This window comes from Leuresthes tenuis, unplaced genomic scaffold, assembly GCF_036924035.1.
Source record: "Leuresthes tenuis unplaced genomic scaffold, fLeuTen1.0.hap1 SCAF_19, whole genome shotgun sequence".
Taxonomy (NCBI): Eukaryota; Metazoa; Chordata; class Actinopteri; order Atheriniformes; family Atherinopsidae; genus Leuresthes; species Leuresthes tenuis.
The window spans coordinates 27,582,820-27,600,836 of record NW_027325373.1 but is presented as its reverse complement, the minus strand read 5'-3'; the positions used below and the strand labels follow the sequence as shown (position 1 = coordinate 27,600,836).

Sequence of the window (18,017 nt, the reverse complement as noted above, 5' to 3'; positions counted from 1 at the left end):
TCATTTTCGTGGGAACAAAATGTTCAGAATCCTCATAGAAATGCATTGGGATGACTTGACAAAAAAAAAAAATTAAATATAATTTTTTTATCACAGCTTCATAAGATTTGAATATGTTGTAGACCACAGTGGGGCGAGTCGTGGAATATATTAATGATGTCTCTATGACAACCTGTTGTCTAGCAACAAGTGGCCAAAGTCAAAATGACGGTTTTTAAAAATCAAAAGTTCAAAATCTCAAAAAGCGTAATAATTTGCATAATGGGGTTGTACGGGCGCTTAGTACCCATCAGCCTGAGTCTTTGAAAGTTTGAACGATGTCTCTACGGTAAAGTATAGCCGAGCGATAAGCGCGCAAATTTGACCCTTTTTCCGGTTTTCGGCCTAGCGTTGCCACGGTAACACTTTTGAACAATAAAAGTAATGCCCATCGAGGCATCGTGGAGACGCACGTATTGATGTATGCCATGCGTGGCGTTCCCAGCCTCAGCCGGTCTTACAGACCACCACCGCAAACGTCTTCTCTGTCGCCTGCGCATCAACATTTGCAATTTAAGCATTAGTTCCTCAGTATTGATGAGTTCCAGCTGCAAATACAGCTGCTCCACCTCGGTTGCCATCGTTTACTGTTGTTAACTGTGACCGGAAGAAAAAGCAAGGATTCGGCTACAGTGACAGCATAGATTAAATACATACATTATGTACATTACATACATTAAAACTGCATTTTTCCAATGCAGTCTATAAAAGCCTGAAAAATTAAATCACTGATTTTAGTCCAAACATAATTGTAAAATTTTACAATCAGTGAAGTCATAATGAGGCTTTTCCAAATTAGTATTAGTCAAACTAATCAAATCTCTTTGAGCTTTGAAGCTTTCAGCAATTTTCTGTCTGGTCTTTAATTTTTTCTTTTATTTAAAAAGGCTTTCATTGTATTTGTATAAAAACTCCATCTACAAGTAGAACTGTAAAAACCAGTGATATGATTAGCAATCTTGTCCTGATCTTCAATAAAAAGTTTATTAATCACCTTTTTGCCCTGCCTAGTTTTTTTCAAATTAAAGAAATACGAAGAGTTTTTCTCACACTCTTCAATCCATCAGGCCCTTGAGCAAATGAATGCACCATTAGCTTTTTAAGTGTAAAGCTCATCAAGCTTTGACTGTAACAGAGAGTTCAAATTGATCTTCTTTGCCAAGAAAAGACTGATAACAAAAAAATTATTTTGGAAATTATATCCAATTGTTTTTGTCTTCTCAAATTTGCAAGTTTCTTGCCTTCTTAAATGGCAATTCTTCAAGCATTAAATTTAAACCACTTCTATTTATTTATGAATAAATAAAGGCTAAATTAATTAATAAATAATCACGATGAACGGACGTTCCCACCTGATGACCCCAATGACACGTTGGTCAGCACTGCTCACTGGTCTCTATAGGGATTATAGGGTTCAGGAGGTTCTTTATTGGGTACTGAGCCAGTATTAGAAGGTTAATTGTCGAATTTAGGGAATTATTCACTGAGCCTCGTCCATTTTCTTTTGTAGGAAGTTTCTTGTGTTTACTTTGAATAGAAGTTGAATCCTTAAGCAATCTGACCTTCTACAAGGGATAGAATTGTACAACAGAAGGTGGTTTTTAAAAAGGATCCTGGTAAATTTTCAATGAAGATGTCTTGGTTCTGGTTGATCAGTGCTAGTAGAAACTGAGACAGAAAGAGCTCAATGGTCTGTTAGAGGGGAGGGACAAATTTCATATTTTTTTATGTTATGTTGTGTTACATTTTTTGCCAAATTATAAAAAGATCAAGATATATTTGAAAGTCAGAGATTGCAGGACTGAAAAACAATACATGGAACTGAGAGGACAATCTATCTTGCCATTTGTCTGGGTAAAAATCAAAAGTCTCTGCCAACAGCAACGATCAGTAAAGTAGATACTCTATAATGGTTGATCATAGTGCCTAACTTGCATAGTTGTTAAAGCCATAAATATTCACCAAAATAAATTTACAGTCATTCATTTCAACAATAACAGAAAGCCAGTGACCTACATTATGCTCAAAAACCTAGCCATCATGATAGTTCTAAGAAATGGCAACACCTGCTGAATGTGGGGTACAATGTGAAAAAAAAAAAATAGGCAGCTACTTTTCCCACTGAGATTTCCAAAGAGTAACATCACTGTCGGTGGAGTGAGTCCCTTGCAAGAAAAGAAAATGAACTCTGCGTTACTCCTTAAAGTAAAGAAAAATAGCCTTGTGCTTAGTGCTATTTCTTAAACCTCTAACATTTAGCGCAAGTAAAGACAATAGCATTAGAGTAGCTTAAACAATCCTTAGAACTGGTGCAGGAGTATTGTCATAGAATGACTTTCAAATAAATTAACAACCACCAAAAATAAGAAAGTAATATCTTTAAGGCTCAATGCCTATAATTATGTATACAGAGCAAGATGCTGTGAGAACAAAATATCTACTAGCTTCAGTCAAAAGTATTGATCCTAAAAATTGCTTAAGTACATGTGGAAACTGTAACAAGCCGCTGAGGCTGAGTATACCTTTGAATTAAAACAATGATTTTTTTTTCTCTTGGTTATTCAGTTACACGCCGTACATCAATAAAAGCACGGCCATCTCTTTAATGTTGACAACAGCCTCTGTTTTCTTTCAGCTGCCAGTCAATGGCCTGAAAATGCTCGTCACGAGCATCAAACTCACAAGTTAGATCGTAAATGACTTTCAGGAGGACTCTGCTGAAAATCTCACCTTGGTAATCCAAAGATTTCTTTGTATTCTTCAGATTTGGGCTTTTCAATCAGTGCGGTTACATGCGGACAATCGGATCGGATTAATGGCTAAATTACAATAAGATTGAGTTATTCAGCTAATGTAACAAGCTTAATCTGACAAGAAATTGAATCAGATCAGGTTATTTGCAATCGAATTAAGTAACTCGATCCGATTGCCCACTTAATGTGCCTGGAGATGAAAGTGGATAGGATCAGGCGTTCTGCGCATGCTTGAGATTTTTTCCTGCTATCGTCACCCGGAAGTCGAAGGAAATGATATTACTGTTGTTGTCGCCGACATCAGAAAGAAACAAACAACGTGATGGAGAACATGCTGTTGTGCATCACGTTTGTGCCATAACCAGCTCATGCTTCATCTTGCCCTTCGTTCGCCATCTTTCTCAAATGCCTTAGTTTTGTTGTTGGTGGTGGTGAAGATGTCAACCGGAAGTGGCTCTATTAGCGATAGTTGACATGGGTACAGCACCACTTATGGTATTGCATGCTTTGTGCCAGTGATTCGATACATTCACCGCCATGTAACAAAGGATAATTACCCTTGGTCAGATATAGAGCATAACCCAACTATAGCTATAATCGAGTTAATCTCGTCATGTAAACCCACGGGAGGAAGGGCAAGTTATCTGAAACGAGGGGAGAAGTTAACATTCAAAATAAAAGAGGAAGTGACAAGACATTAAAAAAAAAAAAACTAAATCCTGACAGAACCTCCCCTCAAGGCTTCCAGACATCAACAGAGGGTGGGAGGAAGGGGCTCTGAAGGGCCGGGTCCCGACTTCTGGTGACCCAGTCCCTTCAGGGCAGCGATGCGCGGTGAAGTTCTTTCTGTAATAGTCCAGACACCCCCTGGTGGCAGGGAGAACAGGCATGAGTCCACCTGGACTCCCACTAGTGACGGTGCGCTCACCTGAGTTTCTGCAGGCGACAGCGAGGACAAGGCTGCGCCCCCTTGGGCCTCCGTGGCCGAGGGCGAGGACAAGCCTGCGCCCACCTGGGCTTCCATAAGTGCGGGCAAAGACAACGATGAGCCCACCTGGGCTTCCATAGGCACAGGCGAGAAGGAAACTGTGCCCACCCGGCCCACCACCGGCGACACCCACAGCTTCCTCCTTGAGGAACGGCATCCAGACGTCCCCGAATTGGGGTGGGTGGGTGGGAACTATGGTCGTGGCAACAGGAGCTATGGTCGTGGCAACAGGAGCTATGGTCGTGGTCGCAGGCTTGGAGGAGGAGCCCGGCGGAAAGGCCGGCTCGGACGAGGTGAAGACCGGCTGGAAGAAGGCCGGTGGAGTCTTGGCGGAGTCAGCGGGCTGTGCTTTGGTGGAGTTCGGCTTGGACGTGAAGGTAGACTGGTGGAGAAAACGTCACAGGAGCAGTCACTGGGGAGGCAAAAAGAGAAATGAATGTCTCCTGAAGCGCGACCGATACCTCGGTCGAGTTCGCTCCGAATAGGTCTATTAAAGCCACTAAATACTCTTCCTGAGTCAAGTCCCAAACTCCCCAGAGTGCGACGTTTGCCTGAACCAGCCCTGTCCGAAACATGTCCAGGACAGAACCAGCGGTCTTCCACTGGACGTACTTGTTGGCCCCCTCGGCCACACGATGGGTCAAATCTCTGAATCGGCTCTGGAGAGCCATGCTGGTTCCATTGTTGGCTAGATCCTTTCTGTGGCGTTCTGATCCTGCTGCATCCTTACTGGCCAGAGTGTACTGTCAAGAACCGGCAGGACACAGGCGCAGGATCAATTTCAAAATAAGAAGATTTATTTCTTTAACTTCTTAATAAATGCTTCCAACAGAGAAAATAAGAATTATGAAACTTCTAAGGCACAGATCTCAATCACTAAAGCAGAGCCAAGTGCTGGTATAAAACTTTATCAAACTAAACATCCACTCCAGGAGGAAAACGAAAGACTATAAAAGATTATAACTTAAATTTCGTTGCTCTCTTTAAACGAGGCGTAACAAAGAAAAACTCTCCGTCTAATGGAGCATCTAAAGAATTAAACAAAGGAACGAGATCACGCAACTACTCCTATAACGGAGGTGCTATCAAAGTTACAAACAAAAGGTCACTCGAAAAATGGAGGAAACCAAGACGGCTACAAAATGTTACAAACGGCTAAACTGGAATACTAATCAAAAACTTCAGCCAGAAACAAAACTCTGAAGGAGATATGCTCGACAAGACAGATTTTAAAGATTCAAATTCACAGGATTTTAAAAGCTTGCGGTTCAGAGGCTAGAGTGTAAGACTGAAAGTATGACACACTGGCAATGAGACAAGGGAAGACAAAGACTATATACACATGAGGATCCAAGGGGAACAGGTGGAAACACTTGGGTAATCAGGGGAGACACGCAGACAAAGGACACGGGAGGAAGGGCAAGTTATCTGAAACGAGAGGAGACGTTAACATTCAAAATAAAACAGGAAGTGACAAGACATGAAACAAAACCTAAATCCTGACACTGAGTGAAGTATGCTGTCTTCTCAGTTGAGGATCTTGTACCATGTTCAATGAGACTTCACCGCCATCTCCCTGAGATAATTTCGTCTCACAATTCTTTGGGGCTGCAGCTTTTATTGCAACATTCGAGTATTTTAATTCAGTCCTATTAACTGTGATTCATGTGGAGAAATATGAGGACAGGATGATGAGGATAAGTAGCCTGTGATAACATGGTAATAAAGCATAATAAAATAATAATATTAACTCTACTAAATTGCATCATTTTCATGTAACATTATGACAAGATTGCAATAGACAAAGTATCTGAAGCAGTTTTTGTAATATATATATTAACTGGAAAAAGCTGTGAAACAGCAGTGAGAATGCTGATGAAGTTGAATGGGGATAGCTGACAATGCTAAAAAGGGGAAAAACTTTCAATTGTTGAAAAACCAGTAGCTGAAGTCTTGGTTGAAGGAATTTGAAGTTGAGATAACAATAGTGGAATAATCTAAACCTGTTGGAAAAAACGGAAGATTTGAAGAAAGGGACTAAAGTATTTTTCATGTTTTTGAAGCTGACACATTTCAAAATTGGCTTAATATTTGAAAAAAGTGAACCATTTGGTAATAGCTGAATGTCTTGTGAAACATTTTAATGGTGTCTCTAGCTGAAAGTATGTAGAATTCAATTCAATTTATTTATACAATTGTCATCTCAAGGCACTTAAATAATATAGTCCAATTCAAGCCAATTGGAATTCAATTCATTGTAATCATAATCCAATGAAATCCAATCAATTAATTTCAAAATAATCAAATTCATTCATATAGAGCCAATTCAAAAAATAATATCCTAGCTAAGGAAACCAACAGTTTGCACCGAAACTTGTCTTCAGTCCAATCTCCCGTCCTGAGCCTGAGGGACTGTGGAAAGGAACGACTCCCTTTTAACAGGAAGAAACCTCTGGCAGAACCAGACTCAGGAAGGGTGGCCATCCGCCTCGACCAGCTGGGGTTTGAGAAGACAGAAAAGAGGGAAAAGAGGAGGGAAAAACACCATAACGCCATTCAAAGGATATCTGTTGGAACAGGGAAACACAAGTTAATAACCACAATAATGTCACATGGACATAAAATCAATTGAGAAATTAAACAGGGGGAAAAAGAGAGCAAAGTGAGGAAAGGTGTGACAGATGAGGTCCCCCAGCAGTCTAAGCCTATAGCAGCTTAACTATGGGATGTTTCAGGATTACCTGAGCCATCCCTAACTATAAGCTTTATCAAAAAGAAAAGTTTTAAGCCTAATCTCTGCCTCCCATTCTACTTTTAAAAATTCTAGGAACCACAAGTAAACCTGCAGTTTGGGAGCAAAGTGCTCTGTTGGGAAAATATCTTACAATGAGATCTTTAAGATATGATGGAGCTCAGTCATTAAGAGCTTTATATGTGAGAAGAAGAATCTTAAATTCTATTCTGAATTTAACAGGGAGCCAATGAAGAGAAGCTAAAACTGGAGAAACATGATCTCTCCTGTTAGTTCTCATCAGAACTCTGGCTGCAGCATTTTGGATCAGCTGGAGGCTTTTCAGAGAATATGTGGGACAGCCCAATAATAAGGAATTACAGTAGTCCAATCTTGAAGTAACAAATGCATGAACTAGTTTCTCTGCATCACCCTGAGACAGGATGTTCCTGATTTTAGCAATATTACAAAGGTGAAAGAAGGAAATAGAAAGAAGAAGGAAAGAAAATAACTCCAAGGTTCCTCACAGTAGAACTAGAAGCCAAGGAAATACCATCTAGAGTAACTATATAACTAGACAATTTCTCCCTGAAGCGCTGTCACAGTCTGTTCTGCAATAGTTTGTCATGTCACAGTTTATGTTTAATCATGTTTTCAGGTTATGTTCTAGTCATGTTTTTCCCCTGTCACGTTCAGTTCACTCAAGTCACCTGGTTAATTGTTCACAGCTGCACCTCATGTCACTGATCACTCCCCTCACAGTATTTAGCTTCCTGGTTTACTTTCATTCATTGCAGAATCCTCACTATCCCTCCATGCTTTGCTGCACAAAAAATAAGTCTGGTTTTCCTGCCTCATAGTCTTGTGTATTTTTTAAATCCGGCTCTGCCGCGCCTTTTGTTCCTGCTGTGCTCCCTGTTTTTGTTTGGAATAAACCTTTTTGTGAACCAAGAGAGCTGCATCTGGGTCCTACCTTTCCAAGTCCTTGACAAGCGCTCAGGTCCAAAGAGAACAACTTCAGTTTTGTCTGAATTTAGAAGCAGACAGTTCTGAGTCATCCAGGTCTTTGTCTTTAAGACATAGAAGTAGTACTAGAAGTAGTTAGTTGAAAAGACAAAATTTTTTCAAAAGTGTAAAAGTTAGAAACACCAAAACTCAAAGCTGGAATCTCCTGAAAGATGTTTTGAGACCAAAATAGTTAATCGATGAAAGTATGCAGAAGTAGTTAGGTTGAAAAGCGGAGGATGGGTTGAAATTTGAATAAAATGTTAAATATTTTAAAAAGTATAAAAGTAAAACACCAAAAGTCAAAGCTGGAATGCTTTACAGCATTCTTACAATAATAACAAAAAAGGGAAACAGGAAAAAAATTGCGATAATGCTTTACAGCACTCTCACAAATATTTGTTTTAGTGCTGACCTTTGATCTCAATTTACTGTGCTCATATCATGGCACTATCACAGAAATTGTGAACGTCCTAAACTCTTTCACTTTTTTTTTTAAGAAGGTGAATACAGTTAGTAAATACTTGAATTTCTTAAATTTTATGGCCATAAAATTTTAATAAACTGCTGTTTTATGTTTTGGATGCATCCCGGATGGCCAAGTTCCTCAGACTGAGCCATCCTCAGATGGAAACCCATTTCAGCCACTTGTATCTGTAATCTAGTTTTTTTGGTCACTACCCAGATCTCGTGACTGTAGGTAAGGGTTAGAACAAAGAAAGACCAGTAAACTGAAAGTTTTGACTTCCGGCTCAGCTCCCTAGAGAAACGGACTAGAGAAGCACTCTCATTACTGCTGACAAAGCCCCAATACAAAGCCCCAATACAAAGCCCCAATACAAAGCCCCAATACAAACTCCTCTGCCTGAGGTAGGGAATCATCCCCAACCTAGAGAGAACATTCCACCTTTTTCCGATTGTGAACCATGGCTTCAGATTTTTCAATACTCAGCTGCGGACCACTCCAGTGAGTGCCAAGGATCTTGCCTTGAGGAAGCCAACAGAACCACAACATCTGCAAAAAGTAGAGATGCAACCCCGAGGTTCCCAAACCAGACACCCTTCTCTTCACGACTACGCCTTGAGATCCTGTCCATGAAAATCACAAACAGAATCAGTGACAAGGGGCAGCTCTGGTGGAGTCCAATCCGCACTGTAAACAAGTTCAACTTAGTGCCAAGAATGCGGACACAGCTCTTGCCTTGGTTGTATAGGGACTGGATAGCTTCTAAAAGTGGCTCAGGTACCCCATACTGCCTCAGCACCCCCCACAGATTCCCTTGGGGAAGGAGGTAATGAGTCTCTTCCAAGTCTATAAAACACTTGCAGACTGGTCAAATTCCCATGACCCACTCAGCAACTTTGCAAGGGTAAGGATCTGGTCCACTGTTCCATGACCTGGGTGAAAACCACACTGCTCTTTCTAAATCCATGGTTCGACAATTGGTCTGAGCCTCCTCTCCAACACCCTGAAATAAATTGTCCCAGGGAAGCTGAGTAGTGGGATCCCCCTGTAGTTGGAACACATTTTCCAGTCCCCTTTCTTAAAAATGGGACTGGTATGCCACTTCACTTCGTTGACTTAGACCTCCATGCGACATTGAAGAGGCATGTCATTATGTACAACATAAGTTACATCCACAACTTTAACAATACAAACCCCAATTCTACCTTTCAGGAACACAAGTGGCAAGTTCTGCATCAGATTTCACTCCTTTTCTGCCTAAAAGCTATCTACTGCAAAGGAAACCAGGATCAATATTTACTTTTGTTTGAACTCTTTTTTTTATCATTACGTGTCTTTGCTGCTGAACTCAGTTTCTTCCTGAGAGATAGTAGTGAAGGTAATGTTCACTTGCCAGAAGTTTCTGCTATTGTTGTAATTACAGAAAAATAATTAAATTAAAAATAATTTCTCCTCATCTCTATCTTCTGTTAGTGGTAGTTTGTTGTTTTGCTACTTGCAACACCGGCTACATTTCCTCTTCTTCTTCTGTTGGCTCCAGGAGAGATTAGTCCTACAGTGAAAAATACAATGACAATTACAATTACAATGACTCCTTTCCCATCTAGTAGTATGAAGTGGTATTACAGTAAGATCAGGTCCACCCAGATTAGCTTTAGTGGTATATCTCAGTTACATAATACCTTGGTGCTTTTTTAACGTCATAGGTATTGCTTTTTCCCAACAGGGTTGTTAGCTGCAGTTTATTTTTTTATGTTTTAAACATTTTTATGACACAACCTTCAAAAAACTGATATTGTAAATTCTGATGTGGGCATTTGTATTGGTTGGTGACAGTTATCACCTGTTTCACAGAGGAAAGTAATAAGAACCCAGACAAGTTCTCCTCCGATACATGTGCACATCAATGGAGCCACATCAGTCTGGAGTCAAAAGACAAGTCCTTCCATGACACCTCAGGTTTGACATCAAGCTTAATTTCCATATATTTGAATTTTCTTTCATGTAGTTTTTTATGGTTTCAGTCTGTTAGATTTTTTTATTTTTATTTTAATGTGCACCTTTTAAAGATGGTTCTTTGATTGTATTCAGTATTATTATCATTGATAATTTGGTTAAAAATGAAAAGTTTAATTTTGCCTAATTTAATAATACACATGGATTCTCGTACAGTATAATGCTTTACAGCATAGATAGGGCACACAGGCTGGAATGATATGCCTGTTTTTTAAAGGGGAAGACAAAGATCAACCTTTGTCCCACTGCTACGGTCAAATCACATGTGCCTTGGATCCCATCAGGAAAGGCCTCCACAAGGGAAGCTTCATACAAATGGAAGGTAACGCATTATATAGGATAACTGCACTCAAGTTTAATCCATCAAGATTTTAAAAGACTCTGGAGCTCTGTGAAATAGCTGAACTGTTAATAAGACTTTATTTTGCACCAAGGGGCCAACATACCGCCTTGAGAATACAGAACCAGAATGTGGATACTGCCAATCTGTGGTGCGACTGACTGATCTCACATCAGAGAATGGGGAAGAACCACAAGGACAAATGAGTCATTATGAGAAGAGGAATAGTAACACACCGACTGCAGTTAGCTCCCTAAAAATGAGGTATTTTAATTGGCTGTTTTCACTGTGGAGAGATGTAGTCTGCTTTACTCACTGGGGGGTCTCTTTTACATACATGCACATGACAAGATGACTTCCGAACAGCTGAGTGTCTCTCGACGAGTCATTGTTGAGCAGGTAGATGAGCTGGCTTTTTTGACAAAGGACCTGGAGGAGACAGAGAGGGAGAATTCACTGTTAAGCCAATCCATAGAAAAGATGCTTGGGGGTACCGACTGCAAAAAGTAAATATGACACCAAATAGTTTCAAACAATTTCATAATTTGATTCTATTTAGTTCAGTTGAGCACCAACATTTGGCCAGGCAAAGAAGTGTGATTTAAAACTGCAGATACTGTTAAAGAAAATGTTTATTTAACTTTTTTTGTTTTATTAAATGATTATATATGATTATATATAATTGAGTCAAGCTTTCTGGAACCATATTTCCTTTTGTGTTTTATGTCTGACAGATCGTCTGTCCAACAGAATTTAATACATTTTTCTACTCATGTTTTATTTGGAGCAAAGTAAATCTTCATTACTTGAACCTGATTTCATTGTTGAAGATATTTAGTAGTATAGTAGTATATATTTAGCACTGAACCTTTATTCTTTCTGTTGTTTTTTTAAAAGTTTTACTCGAGAAACATTGCAAGTTACAGCTTCCAAACTCTTAAGTGTCCCACTTCTCATATGTTCAGATTTTTAACAAAGAGTCTATCCATCCATCCACCCATTTTCTGTACGTGTTTAATCCAACTCAGGGTCACAGGGGTTGTGGATCCTATCCCAACTGTCATTGGGCGAGAGGCAGGGTACACCCTGGATAAGTCGCTAGTCCATCAGAGGGCCACACAGAGACAAACGAGACACAACCATCCACGCTACAAATAGTCTACCCACTGGAAACATTTTTTCTTATGTATTATCTTTCTAGGACTTCAGTAATACCCCCCTAAATAAAGAAAAAGAAAAACTAAATGAAAGCCATTGTATCTAACCTGGTATGATGATTGTAACATTTTTGTTTATTTCTTGTCTTTATGGATTATACAGGGAAAGTTTGCAACAGCAAAAAGATGCTTTGCTGAGGAAACTGATGGAACCTGAGGTTTACAGAGCCATAGCTGCTCACCAAGTCTCAGCTGTCCAAGAATCTGTTTCCAAACCTTGCACTATTGGTAGTGGAAGTGGAAGTGTGAGTACTAACTTATCTGTTATCTTTATCTGTCCTGTAAGATTCAGTCTGCTTCAGAAGAAATAACACACTGCATGCCAGTTTGTCCCTCAATTTATTTTCTATTGAAGAAGCTCCCACACACTGCATTTTTGGTCTTGGTCAATAAAAAGAAGCTATTTGTTTCAGAAATTGGAGACATTTGAGTCAGCAAACCAAACTCTGCCGAACCTTCTTAGAGAGCTATATGAATCCCAGGTACTGTATGCAAACTCAAAATACTGCATATTGGCCACTCATCCATAATCTTATAACTGGACACTGCACATCCTTTGGTCCCTAGTGGTATGTAAGCCAAGTGTTGTGTATATAAGATGAATGTTTTGTTGGACAGTTTGGAAAGTGAATAATAAACTGAATGTTCAGGATTTTCACAAAGAAATCATGAAAAGTGATTCTCTACATGCAGACACACATATGTTATTAGTCAGACTGAGTAAACACCACTTTCCATGCATATTATAGTTACATCTTGACTAGGCCATTTACAAGGAACTGATTTATCAACTTATGTACAGTATGTACAACTGTGCTAAAATAGATGAAAAACATACCTGAAAATTTTGATGAAATTGTTTTAATGTATTTTCTCTACATGAAGAATGAAAATTAAGATACAATCATAGACAAAAATTATAAATATATTTTAAAGAATTATTTACTTTGTTACTTTTTAGGGCTTTTATGACTAATTTAAATATTTTAAGGCATGGACTTGATGAATAAAAAGCAATATTCTTTAACAATTCGCTTCAAACATTCTTTTATAGCAGTTGATAGATCATGTTTGCAACATGGACCCATGTTTTTTCAGTTTCCACTTTGCCATGGGCCAGTATGATATTCTTGCTGTTTGATAACCTTAAGAAAGAATATGGCAGTTTCATGGTATCAAAATGAAATGCCTAAAATGTGTTATTCTCAAAATTCTCAGAATAAAAACCTAATTTTTCCACTGAACACCTCCTAATTTATTTGTATTTTTATATATATATATATATATATATATAAAAATATGTGTTCTACTGCATTATAGAGAGCTTTATAGATGAGGAGAAGGTTTTTGTAGTCGATGCAATATTATGTGCCAGTGAAGTTGGATGAGAACGGGTGATGTGGTCCAATGATTTTGATAGGTGATGATCCGGGTGGCTGAGTTCTGAATGATTTGCAGTCTGTTGATGAATTTGGTGGGGAGTTTGGTGAGGAGGGCATTGCAGTAGTCAATGCAGGATGTGACAAGTGGGTGGACCAGGATTTCGGTGCAGGATTGGGTTCTGGATAGGTGGAAGAATGCAGTGTGGGTGATGTTTTGAATACGGGGTGCAAATGAAAGGATGCTGTCCAGAATGACGCCGAGGCTCTTGACTTGGGGGGAGAAGGGTACAAGGAATCTGTCGACAATGATGGGTGGAGCTGCAGGGTGTTGTGATTTGGTGATGATGGATTTGGAGCCGATGAACAGGGCCTTGTTTTTATTGCCGTTTAGCTTTAGGAAGTTCCTGCTCATCCAGCTCCGGATGTCATCAAGGCAGGTGATGAGGGAGGTAGGAGGGATGGCAGTGGTCGGTTTAGAGGAGATGTAGACCTGTGTGTCGTCAACGTAACAATGAAAATGGACCCTATGGTGACCACGGAGTGTGCCCAGGGGGAGGAGGTAAATGGTGAAAAGGAGGGGACCCAAGACTGACCCCTGGGGCACATCCAGTGAAACACCCAAACACCCAGACTTGTGGTTCTTTAGTTGCACGAATTGTTGGCGGTCAGTGAGGTATGAAGTGAACCAGGATAGTGCAGCACCAGTGATTCCAATGCCAGCCAGGCATTCCAGGAGCAGAGGTATCAGATGCTGCGCTGAGGTCGAGAAGGATGAGAATGGTAAGTAGTCAGGAATCAGCTGCACGGAGGACGTTGTTTGTGATTTTGACCAGAGCTGTTTCAGTGCTATGTTTTGGACGGAAGCTGGATTGGAAGGGTTCATGGAGGTTGTTAGTGTCAAGGTGGGACTGTAATTGTAATTGTAATTGGCACTACCCTTTCAAGTGTTCTGGGGATGAAGGGGAGGTTGGAGATGAGCCAGTAATGGTTAAGGACAGCTGAGTCAGCACCAAGTTTTTTCAGGATGGGTGTGATGGCAGCCAGTTTGAGAGTGGGGGGTATAGTACCAGTGGTGAGGGAGGAGTTAATTATGTTGGTGATCATGGGAGAAATGGACGGCAGACAGGCTTTGACAAGGGAGGTGGGAAGAGGATCAAGCTGACAAACTAGTGGCTTTGAGCTGGCGGAGCTCCGGGGTGAACCAAACATTCACAAAACCTTGATTTAGTCAGAGAGGACTAGAATCGCCAACAGGAGAACACAAAAGGGCAGGAGAGATAAAGACAAGAGAGAGAAGACAGATAATGACAGGTGTGTGTGTCAGGGATACTGTGGTGCGTATAGATGAATGTGTGGAAGTTTGTGCTGTGGTCTGTAAGTAACCCCCATATCCACTCGAAATAAAGCTGTTCAGCAGTCAGACATAAAACAGTGATGTTGACCTTCAACACTAACTCAGCAACTCATCAACCAGTGACCACAGCCAGTGACGGGCAGGATCACAGCTGGTGCTAGTGTGTTTCCACCAGTGCTCTGGATTGCCCCCCAGTCCCAGCAGGACCTATGCAGCCCAGCTAGACCCTAGCAGCAACAGATCCAGCTAGGGCATGAGCCCTCCACCCCCCCTTTTGAGACCTGAGACTGAATTCCAGGAGCGTTGGTGAGGTGGAATCCTCTTTGAAACTGCTGGCCCTGAATAAACATACATACAGTAAGATTCTTTTTCACATTGGCAGTAATGACAATCGGTTACCCCAGTTGGAGGTCAAGAAGGTTAATGTTGCGTCTGCCAGTAACTTTGCCTAAACAATGTCAAGAATTTTCTCTCTTGGACCCCAGCCAAATCTGACGAATGATGACATTTTTAGCTGAGTGTCATCATTTGACCACTAGTTGCCTCAGTAAGGAAAGCAATGGACTGCGTTGAATCTTTTAGTCTATTCAATCTCCATCCTGAGCAAGAACAGCTTGAGAGGACAGGAAAGAGGGGTCAACAAGCATCATAACAGCAGCGTAACGTTTCAATGGTGGAGACGAGGGAGGACCCAGGTGCAGACACAGACGACGGCCAGGAGGCAAAAATGAAACAAAACTATTTATTTTGAAATAAAGGTGCGGCAAAGCTGGAAATACATAAAACTAAATCACGGAAAACAAAATCAAAACACTGAATAACAAGAACGAACAGACTGACCAAATAGAAACAAGGAACTAGGAGGAGCATGAGGGAGAGTGTGACGACGCACCGCCATCACTAGCTCACCAGATGAGTGTTACTTAAAAGACTCTTGAACAATTCACTAGTTTGAAGATTGCACAGACGGAACACACAGGTGAAAATGTATTTATTGATTTAGCGTGGTACATTACAGGCCGGAAATAATCACATCACGGGGAGGGACACGGGGCTGACACACCTCGTAGTTCACCTGTGAATGAGACACCGTGTATTGATAAACCGATAGCGGTAGAAGTGAATAAAGGCTAACGCAATGCGTATTAGTTGTACTGATTGTGGATTAGCATAAACTTACCTCTGCTTGTCGTCCTGTCTCCCAAGAAGTTTGGGCAAAAGAATTCCCTGGGGGGCACGCACACCTTATTAGATCCGGGAGGAAGTAGGACAAGTGGGAAATAGATAGAGGGGAGTTTCATGGTGTGTAAATATGCATTTAACTGATGTAAAATATATGTGGGTGTTTATTAGGTTTACTGTGGGTGTGTTGATGGTGGTTAAGATTATATATATTTTCTAGTGATGAGTTATGTAAATATTGCTGTAGATATAGGTATGTATGTGTGTGTCTCTGATTTTACCTGGGTTAAATGGTATAGTCCAGCTCATTATCTGGGCCAGGAGGTATATAGGTAGTCAGTCTGAAAATGTCTGTGTTGATGTAGGTATTGGGAATTATTGGTAAGAAAAATAAATGTATCTGGATCATCAATCTTGGAATTCTCCTTATTGTCTCCATGGCCGTTCGGGCATTATAACAGAGAGTAACGGTGAGGATCTGACAAATGCTGTGAAACAACAGGGAGACTAAATACTGTGGGGAGAGTGATTGGTGAATGAGTGAAGCTGAAGATAAGTGAACACAGGTGAAGGGTATGCAGCTGATGACTGGCTGAAGAGAGACTGAGGAAACAAGTTAGGAAGTAACAGATCCCAAACAAGAAACAGCATGTAAAACAATCAAAAAACATCAATACAACATGGATCATGACAACCAGGCCAAATATATCTGCTGTGGATGAAAAAAAAGGAAAAAGAGAAACACAAGTTGATGACACCATTCAATCATAACATTATGACCATCTGCCTAATATCGAGTGTGCTCTCTACATCCTGCCAAAGGAGCTTCGACCAGTCAAGGGATGGTCAAGGAACATTTGAAGGTGTCTTCGGGTGTTTTGTACCAGGACTTAAACAAAGAATGCTTTGGGACCTGTGGTATGTGTGGAGGGTCTTTGTATATTGGGCTTGCTTCCCACAGACGATATCAGATCCCTTCAGATTGGTATCTGGAGAGTTTAGAGGACAGGGGAAGACCTTAGGCTTTTTGACATGCTTTTAAGCCCTTCCTATCCTGTTTTTGCAAGGCTCATTGCTGTCCCTCTGTGGAAAGTGTCAGTTACCAGAGAGGGATTCAGGACGCAGGTGCAGGGTCGTGGTTTCAAGGTGGTTTATTTAAATAACCAAACACAAGACAGAACACGGCACTGCAGGGTGCTCTCCCAGCAATGCAAACGAAAAGGCTACAAAACTCCTAAATGCTCTCCTGCGTAACTAAGGTGGAGGAGGAGCGCGGCTATGAAAATTAACAAACGTAAAATCTCTCCACAACGGGAGGAAAACCAAAAGCTATGAACTCTTAACAAAACAAAGTCACGCTCTCAAAGTGAGGCGGAATAAAACAAAGGCACTCTTTACAAGAACAGAGGCTCTATGAAACTTTAACTTTAACTAAAAGCTCTCCTTTAACGGAGGCGACTATAACAAGTAAGAATGAAAAATCACTCCTAAAAAATGGAGGAAAAACAAAGCTATGAAACTTACCGTTATAATAAATATCTAAGGCTATGGCTGTGGAATAAATTACAAAGCAAGATTGCACTGCAGGAGAGTCGCTCGCTGCAAGCTCGTGGAATCTGTGGAGACAAGACAAGGTGGCTGGTAATGACGCTCGAACAGAGACAACATACTGGCACAAGACAAGGGAAACGCAGACTATTTGAGCACACGAGGGACCAAGGGGAACAGGTGAAAACACTTGGAATTAGGGAAGACAATCAGACGCTTGACACGGGAGGAAGGGCAAGTCACTTGAAACGAGAGGACAAGATTAGTGAATTTTCAAAATAAAACAGGAAAATAAACCGTGACAGAAAGCTGCTCGTTAGGGGAGTAGTGTTGTCATACTGTATGGCTTGGTCTCCAGAATGTGTGGGTAGGTGTCAAAGTGAAATCCATATCCAAGGATCCAGGTTTTCCAAACAGGAAACTGCATTGGATCAAGGTGAAAAGTGTTGCTACTACAGCAAAAGTGGCATACCACTGGCCACTTTTCAATCTCAGCGCTGCTACCGGGTCTGTTGTCCAAGTAAACACTCATATTTGTTGTTCTTGACCTCCTCTACCCCGAGGATAAAAATTGTGTTTCGCTTGTTCCTGGTCCTACTAAATCCACAATAATCTCCTTTGTCTAGTTTACTTTCAAGATGAGGTGATTGGTCCCATACCATGGCACATAGTGGTTGAGTTGTTCCCTGTGCTCAGCCTCTCGTCCATCACTTGCATATTTCACATATAACTTTTCACGCCAAGACTGTGCCTTTATTTTGCAATGTATAATGTGTGAAGTACAGAGGTAGAACAGGGGGTCAGAGTTGATCCGCCACTGATATGGCTCTGAGCAGTCGTCGGAGAGTAGTAACAGATGCGAAACAATCCTGCCTCATGTGCCTATTCACGTCAAGCCAGCACTGCGGAACTCTTAAGAAACAATGTTTTCGTCACTCTGCTGAATCCACGACAACAACTTGACTTTTGTGGTGAAATTTGGTTGGTATGTGTGAA

At 40.8% G+C, this 18,017-nt stretch overlaps 1 protein-coding gene across 1 annotated transcript in view; it reads left to right on the top strand.

Moving 5' to 3' along the window:
• The first annotated feature begins 8,110 nt into the window (after positions 1 to 8,110).
• odf2a (outer dense fiber of sperm tails 2a) overlaps positions 8,111 to 18,017 on the top strand; it is a 42,861-nt gene continuing 32,954 nt past the window's right edge. The window contains exons 1-9 of the mRNA XM_072371554.1: positions 8,111 to 8,172; positions 8,485 to 8,671; positions 8,779 to 8,886; positions 9,837 to 9,941; positions 10,216 to 10,320; positions 10,433 to 10,636; positions 10,690 to 10,844; positions 11,659 to 11,826; positions 11,941 to 12,037. Of these exons, the coding sequence (XP_072227655.1) occupies positions 8,111 to 8,172; positions 8,485 to 8,671; positions 8,779 to 8,886; positions 9,837 to 9,941; positions 10,216 to 10,320; positions 10,433 to 10,636; positions 10,690 to 10,844; positions 11,659 to 11,826; positions 11,941 to 12,037 (1,191 nt within the window). The remainder of the gene's footprint in view (positions 8,173 to 8,484; positions 8,672 to 8,778; positions 8,887 to 9,836; positions 9,942 to 10,215; positions 10,321 to 10,432; positions 10,637 to 10,689; positions 10,845 to 11,658; positions 11,827 to 11,940; positions 12,038 to 18,017) is intronic.